Source organism: Dendropsophus ebraccatus, chromosome 6 (genome assembly GCF_027789765.1).
Source record: "Dendropsophus ebraccatus isolate aDenEbr1 chromosome 6, aDenEbr1.pat, whole genome shotgun sequence".
NCBI classification, from domain to species: Eukaryota; Metazoa; Chordata; class Amphibia; order Anura; family Hylidae; genus Dendropsophus; species Dendropsophus ebraccatus.
In genome coordinates, this window is record NC_091459.1 from 91,499,405 (window position 1) to 91,513,371 (window position 13,967).

Here is a 13,967-nt window from a genome sequence, read left to right on the forward strand (position 1 = left end):
CGGTGCCAAGTTCAAAAAGCTGCACCTCCTGCCACTGGGGACATGCCCACCAGCCTGCCCCAGCCCTGGAAAGACTACTCCAGCCTTCACCTTCACCGGCAGCTTACAGATAAGAGAAAAAACAAGTGTTAGCTGAAGCAACCAATGACAGATCATCACAGTGGGTGAGTGGATGTTCTGCAGTGGCTGCAATGATCTGACAATGATCCGTGCAGTAATTATTTTTTTTTGGCTAATAATGCGTGGCCATGGTGGTCTACTTTATGGTGACGTCATTTGGTGAACTTCCTTTTACTTGTTAGAGGGCTTTGAAATTTTGCATAAATTTTTTACAATTTCAAATTCTGATTTTATTAGGGACCAGTTCACCCCTTATAGTATTTAAAGTAACATTTCATAAGTTTATTAACTTATAGAAATTTAACCCCTTAGAGTCCTATGACGAATCTGGACACAGGGGGAGTTCAGAGAGGAGTCCCACCGGGACCCCGCTCTGAACGGCTCCGCTCTCGGCTGTTATCTGTAGCCGGGGAGTGCCGGCTAATTAAGCATTTAAATGCAGCTGTCAAAGCTGACAGCTGCATTTAGATGCTCTGTTTATCACTTCCTTGGTGTCTAGTGGGACGGATCTCCCCCCTGCAATGTGATCGCATCCTTCTGCCATCATCCTCTCCAGCAGCCACAGCCCGCACAGCTCTGGGAGTCGGGTCGTGACATCACCCTTTTATCCAGGAAGTGACGCCTTGATGCAGTAGTAAGTACAGGGAAAAAAGCACTTTATGTGCATTTCCCGTAATAAGTATATATTGGTCATTTGTATAACTTTTGGGGGACAATACAATACTTAAATAAAATATTTCAAGGGACTTCTCCATTAATTAAATGGTAAATGGTATTACTTAATCATAGCTTTTTTTCTTCTCAAAAGAGTGTCACATGTGTTGTGTGTGGTATTACATTCACTTCAGTGGAACTGATCTGCAAAACCCCACCAAAACTGAGGACAAGAGCTATTTTTTTTTCTAATCCCAGAGAACCCCTTTACCTGGAATAAAATATATATATATTTTTAAGAAAAGGTCTATAAATGGATATTTTTGAATAGGACATATAAACAATTACTGTAAATGTATAATAAATGGTTTTGTGTGTGCATACTGCAGCCGGTACTGTCACCGTATGTGAAAAATAAGATGTTGAGAGCCAAATAAAACGTCACGGTCATTGTATAACAACATTATACGGAGCTCAGAGATTTCACTCACTCACTTGGTGAGAATACATTTTTCCCTGCCACTTTACTTTGAAATAGTATTCCCCAGACAGACAATTATCAGAATAGACTGCTATTACACGTAGCCAGCGCTGCACCTAGGGCCTGCCTCATGCTTTATGACTTTGTACCAAACATGTAATTGAACCAATAAATAAATCTACTCCACTGAGGAGCATTTCTCTGATTTATAAGGGCCATAGGTCTTTATTTCATTTTATGCGCCGTTTGAATAAAAAAGCTAAAACAATTAGGTTTTATAGTGAAATGTTACCAGAATATATGGCTTAAATGCTAGTGAACAGATGTTACTGCGCTGCTACTATTATATTTTCTTACAATGATAGAGACATAGGCAGCAATCTAGCTGGTAGTTATAATAGTATAGTAGGCTAGATATGTAAATAGCTTTTATGCACTGTGGCTTAATGGATTTGCAAAGGAGTTACATCGTTTTAATTTTAAAATGTAAAGACAAGGGAACAATAAAAGAGGTAATCCAGGATTAGAACAACACAGCGCCACAATTGTCCTCAGGTTGTGTGTGGTATTACAACTCGATTCACTTCAATTGAACTGAGCTGAAAAACCACATGCAAAAAGTATGCACAAAACGGAATCGCAACGGAAAACCTGTCATGGATTCTGCAGCTTGTGGCTGCGTGCGTCTCCGCCCGTGCCATAAAATCCATTCTATGCACGGGCAGATTACACCATCAGCCGAAAGAGTTGACATGTCAGTTCTTTCGGCGGAATCCGCCCGCTAGAGTCCGCGAGCTGTGGAATCCACGACGGGTTTTATAATAATAATAATGCTTTTATTTGTATAGCGCACACAGATTCCGCAACACTTTCCATAGTTTTTGCCAATCATTGCATGGTGCATTATTGCATAGTTTTCCGTGGTGATTCCGTACTGTGCACATACCCAAACTGAGGATAAGGGTGGTGCTGATTTAGGAAGAAAGCAGCCATGTTTTTCTATGCCTGGATAATCCCTTGGAAAATTCACCGCAGAAAAGGTTTAAAATAATACAGTCAGTTATTGGGAATGTAGTAACTTCAGCTATGGCTTCACTATTAAAGGGATTGTCCCAATGGGGTGATGTAAAACAAATAATAATTCATAATCACCTGCACTAATCCCCCCTCCCCCCACCCAGAAGTATGCTGGACCGACTTTTAGCCCATGTCAACCATACAGGAAATGCCTAATCACCAATTGAAGTGGGTCACCAATGTTGCCAGGGACCAGGCAGTTTCCCATGGGGTTCATGTATCTGAGAAACTAGCAGTGACGGACCGGAAACATCAGATCGGCAGCTGTGCGGAATAAGGGGACTAGGTGTTCTTTTTTTATTTTTATGGTAGCCAGAGCCAATTTAATTTTCTTTCTAAGTCTGGGCAACATTTTTAAATATAATATTTTCTAAATAACCTTTTTTTTTTTACTTGTTGATGATCAAGAATAAACCTGATGTTAATATTGTGTTGGCATATCCCAAATATTACAGCAGGAGTAGCCAACAATCTATTGGGTATGGTGGCCTCCTGGATGCTTGCACGAGTGCAATGGCTCCTTTAGTCGGCTTATTAGTGGGAATGCCAAGAATTGACACCACTTTCCTAAGAAAAAAACCATACAAAGTGGGCTTGAAAAACCATTTCAATTATCACAGTATTGTTTGATAATATTTTTAAATTCACCTTAGCTAGCAAGTAGCTGTCACTGCCATCTGGTGGACAAAGTGAAAACTGCAAATATTACATGTATTTTATTCCCCCAGAATTTATAGAAAATAAATGTTACTTACTGCATGGTGCACATATTTCTATATAGCTCAGCTTGCAGTTTTTTTTGTTTACTACTTTTTATAAATTGGCTTTGTATTGTACACTCATAACATATTTTATGGATCTGTCCATTTATTTATTTTTTTTGTGTGTGGGTAAATTTTCATTGCTACTAGTACGTTGTACTAGTATAGTGACTTTAATCTCTGATTGTACCGGATCTATCAGTCTTTTACAAGAATCTTTCATTTGGTCAGATTGTTGTAACAAATTAGTGTTATTGTAATTAAGGAAACAAACTTTTGATCAGACGGGGGCTGGATGCGGAGACCCCCACCAAATCAGCAGAACAGGCAGGGAGAAGTGCTCAGATGAGTGTTTCTTCACGCTCCATAGAAAAGCATTTGACATTTGAGTTCTTCTACCCACTAGTTCTGCAGATCAGTGGGGGTCTCTGTGCCAAACCCTGACCAATCAAGACTGGAAACATGTGTCTCTGATGTCAAGATTTCATTTAAATTACAAAAACTTTAGTTTAGTCAGCAGGTATTATCAAGCCTACATTTCCTGGGAACTTTGAGCAGAGATCTATTTTTAGTGATGAGCTGGAAAGGGACAAGGGGCAAATCAATACAGAGGCCACTGTGTGTTTGCCCATCAGAAGACAAATTCCTAAAAGAAAGCAAAGAATGAACTGGAAGCCAGTCAATCCAGACATAACCCTGTATAAAGATTATTTATACAAGGCCAGATAAGTAAAAGATCACCACACAACCATTATCTGTGACCAAGGGCAGGGTGATTCTGTGTGCAATATATCTTATGAGGTTATCTCAAGATTGTAACTAATCCCCTTTCTACTTGTCTGCCAAAGATTACCATACTCTGCCATCTTCAGAAATGCCATCGGGGGTAAATAGTGCGGCGTCAGAGCATGTATGCTACTGCTCCGTTCACCCTGGGGTCAAGGGACGCTTGTTCTGATATATCCTGTGAATAGGTCATAGGTTTATAACCTTGGAAAATAATCTGTGATTCTGTTAAACTATGAAAATCAGTCACCTAAAACCTATTGCAGTATATTATTCCTCATACCAGGTTTAACAATTCTCTAAGGCCATTATGGTAATAGCCCAATTTATGGGACTCGTGAATGTGGCCGTAGTAGAGCTCAGTACTAGCTCAGTGCTGTAATATGACATCCATATGGATTCACATTAAAAGAAAAAAAAAAAATCAAAAAACCCTTATTGCTTGTTTCATCTGATGCATTTTTCTTCCTCTTGTCTTCATTGTTATAACAACAATGTACAGGGGGACCATATGGCAGCATACAGTCGGCTTACGGCTCAGTACAGAGCCTTAGGGACTGTGTGCGTCTGTGTACATGACTCAGCCATATGTATGTTGCTTCATACTATTCCTGGAAACTGTAGATCAAAAAGATGATTAAATATATGGGACATATACCAGGAATATCCTTTTTCTGAAGGGCCCCAATACCTTGGAGATGACGCATGTCTGTCCTAACCAACCAAGTAAGTACCAAGTAGAGAAACAGATACAACACAGTTTTCTTTATTAATAATGAACTCTTGTTACAGTATGAAAAGAGACAAGCGAGAATATTCTGAGTCTCATCTGCTTGGAATAAAAGCTTTGAAGGTTGAAGGAAGAAAAATGTTTCTAAAGCAGTGCAAATACAATGCATATACAGTCTTCAACCACCGTGCAATGCCTTTTGGAAAGCATAAGGGTTAGAGATGAGCAAACTTTGAGCATGGTAGGGTTTGTTAGAACCCGAGTGTTCAGCATTTGATTACCGCTGGCCAAGTTGGAGGTAGCCTTAGGCTATGTTCACACAACGTATATTTTCGTAAAATCACAGCTGTTGTACAACGGTCGTGATTACGAGAATATACGATGCATTGCTGTTTATGGGATCCCGGCCAGAGCATATACACATAGTATACGCTCTGGCCGGGATCCCTAGCGGCGCCGCAAACCACTGACGTCAGTTTTCTGCGGCCGCTATTCAGTGAATAGCGGGCGTAGAAAACCATGTCAGTGCACACTATGGAGCGAGTGGCTACAGCCTCTCGCTCCATAGTGTGCTGTGGGGAGTTCTGATGCAGGCGCGCGCGGATGCGCCCGCATCAGAAGACTGTGGCCATAAATATCATACGGCCAGTACTGCAGGCCAGGATGATCTTTTCAGAGACCGGACGTTCCGTGATCCGGCCGGTCTCTTACGACGTGTGAACATAGCCTTAGGGTGTGTTCACAGGATCCACAGCAGATTTGATGACCCAGATTAGATACAAAGCAAATCTGCAACTTCAAATCTGCTGCGGGTCCTGTACGCGTGAGCGCACCCTTAAGTGATCAAATGCTGCACACTCTGGTTCCTACAAACCTGATCGTGCTCAAGGTTTACTCATCTGTAATAAGGGTATAACATGGCTATTTCGGAGCTGTGGGTGTGTTTAACATCAAGAACAGAAACCAAATTAAAAAGGGTTGCACAAGATAGGAAAAGACATGGCTAACTTCTTCCACCAGCTCCACACTTTGTCCAGTGGTATGATAATCCAACTCCGCTCTAAGAGAATAGGGCTGAGCTGTAGTACCAAACTACCTGTGGACAGGTGTGGAGGTGTTTTTAGATACAGTAGACATTTTAACCCTGTACAATCCAGTGCCAAGTCATTTTATTGGGCACACTGTTACATGCCTAATGTAAGTGCCTATTATAACGTGTGTGTGCGGATGACAATAGCCCATGTTTATAACCCAGGATATGGTAAGAGGTTCTGAACATTGAATAAATATCTTTTCATACAAAGCTTTACTTTGCTTTACTGATGGGTGGTTTTACAATGGATATTGTAGTGCAACCAGTGACTTGTAGGTCAGGATCTAGACGGGGAATGGAAGGTTGACTAGGGAAATAATTTACTATTAGACTGTATATTGCCGAAACAGAAGTAAACCTGAAAACTGAGTACTGCAAATCAAGTGCACATCATATTAAATATACAACGTTTTATAGGAGAGGAAACTTTACAGCATATCTGGTCAGTTTTATTTATACAGAAATGTAAGGGGTGACTAATATTTCAGCTATAAGGATTCTCTATCAGAACTACTACTAAGGAGTGGCTATATGTGGTAGACGGCTAAACAGAAAGGCAACTAATCGGAACAAGGTATAAGCCTCTCTGGACGAAAGGAGGGGGCTGCGATGCCGTGACATAACATATCAAGATGTCCTGAGCACCAAAAAGCTTAATGACTATTTTTAAAAAAAAATAATAATACAAAAGTCAATATTATGTGAAAGAAATCAGTAAAAAGGTGCAATATCATTCTTGACCAGACGGCTAAGTGGAGTAAAGGCAGCGTCACAAGGATCTCCTTTAGCATACTTTCACAGTATATCTAATATATATATATTCTTTCATTTTAATAAATGCCAAGAAGAGTGTGAACTTTGCAGGGGTAGAGACAGTGAATGCAGTAGTTGGTGCTAGAGAAGGCTGTTTGATGAGAACTAAAGGGGCCTTGCTTTGGTCATGGGATGAAGTGCACATATTCAGCTGATGCACAAAACATCAGCAACTTAATATAAAAAAATAACCCAAAACATAATGTCAAGACGTGTTGCAAAATACTATCAAACTATCAAAGGGATATCCATAAGAATCATTCCAATCCCAGCTCACATATCTCATTAGATGGAGAAATTGGATATACAGCAGATAGATACACAAGATGTGGATGGTAGATGAAGTGTTTTGCTGGGATTACAGTATGCAGAGAGATAAGAAGGCTGTCTTTTTACATCTGTACACTGTAAACCAGAAAGATATAGATTATATATTTATATGCAACTTCATTCTCATCATCAATGTCAAAACTTAAAAAGCTCAACACATTGCACCAGTTAAAGGGGAAATGGCAATCCTGAAATGAGTGGGGTTTCCCCAGCAATACCCTCTGACTATTACATTGCACAAGTGGCCAAAGACCACACATAATGAAGGCGGTATGAGCACTTCCAGCAGCAGCTATGATACACTCCATGATGGTTCCATTGAGTCTTTGCTTGTTATCACCATCATTGTTCAGTAGGTGCCCTCTGGTCCACTTTCACTCCTTTGGTCTCCCATCGTCACAGACAACACACTCCAGGTTGCTATCCATTCAGCAGGTAGACGACCACTTCATAGGTACACATCATTATAGCTGTGTTAGGGATCTGTCTAACCAAATGCGTAGTGAGACCACGGTACAAGGAGCCATAGCCTTCTTCCTTCACAACTAACGACAGTGTCTGGAAGAAAGATCTGTATTTTGTCCCCTCTTCACGTAGTCTTGTCCGTACAACCTCTGTAAAAATAATAATTTAAAAAGAAAAAAACATTTAATATTATGATGTTTAGAAACTCCAGCTCAACATTTTTAACTAGAGAACCGGGTTCAGTTCAGTATTTGATTAGCGGTGGCTGCTGAACTTGGATAAAGCTCTAAGGTTGTCTGGAAAACGTGGATACAGCCAATGACTATATCCATGTTTTCCACATAGCCTTAGGGCTTTAGCCAAGTTCAGCAGCCCCCGCTAATCAAATGCCGAAAGTTTAGGTTCAGATCGACTCGAGCATGCTTCAGGTTCGCTCATCTCTATTTGTAACGTGGTCAGATCTTAAAGGGGTTGTCCTAACTTGCAATGTTAGGCCACTGTTCTGTGACCCAGTAATGTCAGAGAACAGCCGGTGTCAGTGAAGATCAACCCAACCGGTACTGCAGTACCAGCCAGATGATCTTCATTTGTGCTGAATTGGGATGCAGGCGCATCAGTGTGCACCTGCATCCCAATTCACTATTAAACACAATGGAGTGCGGCCGGAGCCGCAAACTCCATTGTGTGGCCTGTCAGGGATGTGCAGCCGCGATACGGGCTTTCCCCTGACGGCGACATTCTATCCATGTGCAAAACTAATGCCACAGTTGCTCTAGGTGAATTGGGGGGGTTCTCCAGGAAATGCCTTTTATTTATTTAGCTCTCTTATTCTTAAAGTGAATCTGTTAGCTGCAATTCTGGTTTCAAACTGTTGACGATGTTTGGATAGCTGTTAGGTCAAGAAGACATAATGTACCTTCCATACATCTATCTGCGTTTCCAGATCATAAAAACGCATTTTTTTTCTTCAGAGCAAAGAGTCAAAGAGGCTTTCCCAAGCTCTTAAAGTGTAGGGGGCTGTAATGCTTCCTCGCTACCCCTTCCATCTCTATGGTTAACAGTCAGGGTTGAGATGATTGTCAATCAGGTTGAGATAGGAATGGGGTGTGAGGTGGTGTTACAGCTTGGGAACGCCTCTTGAGACTTTGCACAGGAGAAAAAAAAAAAATCTAGGTTATGGAAGCGCAGAAAGATATCTGAAAGGCAACATGTCTCTTTTTCACCTAACAGCTATCTAACCATGTCAGCAGTTTTTATTCAGAGTTGGACCTGGTAGACTTTATTAAAAGAGAAGGTTTTAAAGAAGGATGTTCTTTGTTTTCTTTAAGAACAAGAGATCTAAAGATTTTTACTGCCTGACCCTTCTCAGGGAATTCAGCTGAAGCCAGAGCTGCGTGGCTGAGGCTTACCCCTTTCCTCACCACTGTAAATACTTGAAACGTGCAGCAGTGTCGCACGTTCATGTATATAGGGAAGCGGAAGAGATAACTGTATAGGAACTTAGGAGTTTACAGCATACAGCTTCTACTGGATGGAATAATACCACTTATTAACAACACCTCTTGAGCCGCTTGCAATCTCACCCGAGAGGTGTTGCTATTCAGTGGATGGAACAAAGACATTTCTCTATAAGTTTGTCTGACTGTACAAAAACTGTAAAAAAGTTGAGTAGAAAATATCATATTTTGTAAATATTTATACCCATTACATCCCTGTGCCCAATTGTACAGCCTTTGAAGGACACTCAAAAGCATAGCTTTCTTCTAATGTGTACAAGGAACAAAATCTGAACATAGAACCAAGGCTGGCCACAGAGAGGCAGTGTTCATCCAGACAAGAGACTGTACTAAAATGAAGCAGAATATATAACACTGTGTACATCTGCTCACCATGAGGGTATGCTATTGAGGTGGCACATGTCTTGGAAGTTGCAGCTGCCAACATGAGTCCAGCAAAATCAGAAGCTTCTTTCACAGACTCCTCATCGTCATCAATGGTTGAGGCAATCTTATGTTCCAGCAATTTGCGTTTAATACTTTCGTAAATAACAAAGTGGATAACAGTTTCAGAGATGCCGGCATACGAGGCAGACATGCCCCTGTAAAAACCCTTCAAGCCATCTGCCCTGTACACTTTCCGGATGCATTCCAAAGCGCTCATGCGTCTTTCACCTCGGTTCCTAGAAAAATGGAGAAAAAAAGAAAAAAGGTGATATATTTGATTATGTATTTTGTACCAAATTCTAAGCCACTCCTATTTTGGTGGACCCGCTATGCACATGATCTTATTACATGGTCATTTGTTCTCTTCCCCGATGCGAGTGAAAGGTATGATCAAATAAACATTCAGAGAAAATTGGCCAATTGCCACTGGATACAAGAGCCAGCCAGCCGTCTTTACAGAGGGGTCTGCTTTATTAAAGGGGGTCTTATAACTTTTTTTGGTCCTGGCCCCTTTATGGTTGAGGGGGCTAGCAGAAAGCCTACGGCTACACAGGTGGGTACTATCAGTAAAGCAGAGTCGTACTGAATATTGAACAAATGAAGAAAATGCTATAAAAGAACAGAGGCAGCGATGCTTACTAGTGCTGCCGCTCTAGTTCTCCCTGCTTAGCTGTGTTCACTTGACAGGAGCAGTGATGTGCCTGAATACTGCAGCCAGTTATTGGCCTTAACAGTATGGTACAAGATTTCTGAAGCATGCTATTGGCTGCAGTGGTCACATGAGTGTACAGCAGTGCTTCTCAATTCCAGTCCTCAGGCCTCACCAACAGGTCATGTTTTGAGGATTTCCTTAGTATTTCACAGGTGATACAATTATACTCAGTGCATCAGGTATTATTCCAGCTGTGCTTTGTATGGGATATTCTCAAAACATGGCCTGTTGGTGAGGCCTGAGGACTGGAATTAAGAAGCACTGGTGTACAGGAACATCAACGCTGCAACCAAGTAAACACAGTCAGAGCTATGGGGTAAGCAATAACTTAGTAGGAGTAAGTAATTCCCTTTAAAAGGGGAACACCAGGGACTTTTATTTTCTTTCAAATCAACTGGTTTAAGAAAGTTATATAGATTTGTCATTTACTTCTAATTAAAAATCTCCAGTCTTCCAGTACTTATCAAGTGCTGTATGTCCTGCAGCAAGTGGTATATTCTTTGCAGTTTGTCATCATGCTCTCTGATGCCACCTCTGTCCATGTCAGTACCTGTTCAGAGCAGTAGGAAATCCCCATATAAAAACCTCTCCTGCTTTGGACAGTTCCTGACACGCACAGAGGTGACAGCAGAGAGCAGTATGTCAGACTGAAGAGAATACACCGCTTCCTGCAGGACATACAGCAGCTGATAAGTACTGGAAGATTGGAGATTAAATAGAAGTAAATTATAAAACTATAACTTTCTGACACCGGTTGATATGAAAGAAATAATTTTTTGCTGGACAACCCCTTTAAGGGTCCACATACAGGAACAGACCCTTAGGGTGCCTTCACACCTACCGACTCGCAGCATTAAAGGGGTGCTCCAGCGTGGGGGCACTTTTTTGGGGGGGACCAGGGAGGAGGTGGCGGAAATAAAAGACGTCCACTTACCTCCCCGGTTCCAGCGGCGGGTCCCGCATCACGGCGCTCCGGTCCCCGGCCACTTCCGGGTGTCTGACGCGGGCCCGAGATGTGACGTCTCAGGGCCGCTCAGCCACTCAGTGAATGAGGCGGGATCCGAGCGGACTTCAAACTGATCCCGCCTCCTTCACTGAGTGGCTGAGCGGCCCTGAGACGTCACATCTCGGGCCCGCGTCAGACACCCGGAAGCGGCTGGGAACCGGAGCGCCGTGATGCGGGACCCGCCGCTGGAACTGGGGAGGAAAGTGGACGTCTTATTTCAGCCACCTCCTCCCCGATCCCCCCCCAAAAAAGTGTCCCCCCCGCCGGAGCACCCCTTTAACGCTGCGAGTCGGCTAGGTCCTGGCAGATCACTGTCATTACATACACGCAGTGGTCTGAATGACCGCTGCGTGTATGTAAATCTGCCGGACGCTTAACCCCTTCTGATGCCGGCCGGCCACCTCCTGCTCTGTATACATACCTCCTCGCTGCACGGGGTCCCGGCGTCCTGCTCTCGCGCCCGGCCAATCAGTTTGTCGCCCTGCCGCAGCCACTGATTGGCCGGGCGGGAGAGCAGGACACCGGGACCCCGTGGAGCGAGGACAGGTAATGTATACAGAGCTGGAGTGGGAGGCGGGCGGCATCAGAAGGAGTTAAGCGGCCGGCAGACTTACATACACGCAGCGGTCGTTCAGACCACTGCGTTTATGTAATGACAGTGATCTGCCAGGACCTAGCAGACTTGCAGCGTTATTAACGCTGCGAATCGGTAGGTGTGAAGGCACCCTTAAGGGAACCCGTTAACAGTTTCATGCTGCCTAAACCTTCCATTCGGCTGTATTTTAAAAGCTTTTTCCAATTTTTTCTCTTTGCAAAATACAAATTTTTGTGGTTGCCTTTATGTTCCAAAATACAACTGCACTTGGGGATGTAAATGGCTGAAGGCAGTGGTTGGCAACCAACTGGTTACAATGAGTAGAATTCAATGTGAAAATACTAGTATTTTTGAGGGTTTTGAAATGTAAAAAAAAGCAATTTTCTAACCCTAAAAACTACCTAAAAATGTAGTGTGAACATGGACCTTAAAGCGACTCTGTACCCATAATCTGACCCCCCCCCCCCAAACCACTTGAACCTTCAGATAGGTGATGCAGTTATTGCCCTAGAAAAAAAAACTTTTAAAATTGAAGCCCGTGCCAAACGGGAGTATCTGTGCCCCAACGTTGCACCACCCCTCCCCTCCGTCCCTCCTCCCAACCCTCTTTAGCATTAGGAATGCCACTGAAACATTTTCTACATGCTGAAAATTGCACAGGTCCTTAAAGATCCAGCCCATGTGTCGGGCTGCCACAGGTGAGGAATAGGAGGCAATCTGCCTGGAGCATTCTTAATGATTAAGAGGGTGGGGAGGAGGGACGGAGGGGTTGTGCAAAGTAAGGGCACAGATACTCCCGTAGGGCACGGGGCTTCAAGTTTAAAAGTATTTTTTTTTAGGACAATAACTGCATCACCTGCCAAACGGACAGCAGAACAGATCTTGGAAAAAAAAGCAGCTATCCGAAGGTACAAGTGGTTTTTTTTTGTTGGTTTTTTTTTTTGGGGGGGGGGGGGGGGGGTCAGATTAGGGTTTAAAGTGACTCTGTACCCACAGACAGCTAAACGCACTTACACTACTCACAAAAGGTTAGGGGTATTTGGCTTGCGGGTATAGTTTCAAATTGAACCTAAAATGCACTCTAACTTTTAAAGGTGAACCTAATGTGACCTTCTCTAAAGTCTCTACAGTGTGGCCAGAAGTGTCTAGTCAACACAACTGCAGGACACCCGAGTAACATTATTAGTCCAGTCATTGTGCCTCTGCATAAACACCGGCCTAATTTCATCTTCATGAACAATGCTCCAGCTCATCGAGGTTTCATCATTAGGGAATGGCTGACAGAGACTGGATTACCACCCCAGATGGAGATGCCTGCACTTTCTCCAAACCAGAATCCAATAGAAAAACCTATAGGATCAGCTGAGTTGCCTTGTAACAGCTCATGAATCTGTATCCCAGAACCTCGATGACCTGAGGGTCGCCCTTCAAGAAGAATGGGATGCCATGCCTCAGCAGACAATAAGTTGAGACATTAAGACATTGTTCTCAAGCTGTAATTGATGCTCAAGGGCACATGACAAGTTATTGAGACTAGAGAGGAACGAATCTACAGTAGGAACAAAATTAATCTTTGATTTCAATACATTTTTGAAATGAGGAAATCACCATTGCACGCATCTACCTGAATGCCCCACGATATCATACCACTTTAGTGTACACTTTAATATTTTCCACAAATCTCACGATGAGGCCAAATATCCCTAACTTAAGTAGCGTATCTCAAATGCAAATACGTGGAGATTTAACCTCAGGAAATCTGTTTCCATGGATTTGGTACATTGTGCCAAACACTGATATAAGGTGTAAATCAAGCTTCCACTGTCAGTGCCAGAGCTACAGAAGGTACAATACATATCTACTAAGTGACATTTGTAGCCAGGCAACTAATCTTACCTTGCGTCCAGCTGTAGCCGTGTTTTTACCAGCCAGATGGGATTGGTGGCCGTAATTGCCGTAAAGCCTAAATAAATGACACTAAATCATTATTCTGTATCAGACCAACACTAGCCAGTCAGTCAGCAATCACAACACGCAGTAATGATGTGAAAGAGAATCTACAGAGCGTCAGAGGAAAAGGATCAGCTAGGTTTAAAGCTAGGGGGATGCATAGTTCTCAGTATTACAATAAAGCTACTTTCTACTAATCCCACCACCCGACTGTAAAAGGTATGAGCCACATCTACTGTGTGAGAATTGTAACCAAGTAAGACTGGAATAAAGTTCAGAAACAATGCACTACAAGGACTCCAGGCAGGAAAACATTGTTTCAGTTGGGAAATCTAAGTTATTTAAAGAACTTTAAAAAGGGCAATATAAACATTTAAAAAACAAAAATAAAAAAGTGGAAATTTCTATCTGAGCCCAAGAATTCATAAGTCAATAATTTAGGAAGCTGTCT

General features: G+C 42.6%; 1 protein-coding gene across 2 annotated transcripts in view; it reads right to left on the bottom strand.

Moving 5' to 3' along the window:
* Positions 1-4,629: 4,629 nt before the first annotated feature.
* SLC25A36 (solute carrier family 25 member 36) overlaps positions 4,630-13,967 on the bottom strand; it is a 34,754-nt gene continuing 25,416 nt past the window's right edge. For both annotated transcript variants that reach the window (XM_069975376.1, XM_069975375.1), the window contains 3 exons: positions 13,463-13,529; positions 9,200-9,489; positions 4,630-7,459 (listed from right to left, as the gene is read on the bottom strand). In XM_069975376.1, the coding sequence (XP_069831477.1) occupies positions 7,266-7,459; positions 9,200-9,489; positions 13,463-13,529 (551 nt within the window). In that variant the 3' untranslated portion in view covers positions 4,630-7,265. The remainder of the gene's footprint in view (positions 7,460-9,199; positions 9,490-13,462; positions 13,530-13,967) is intronic.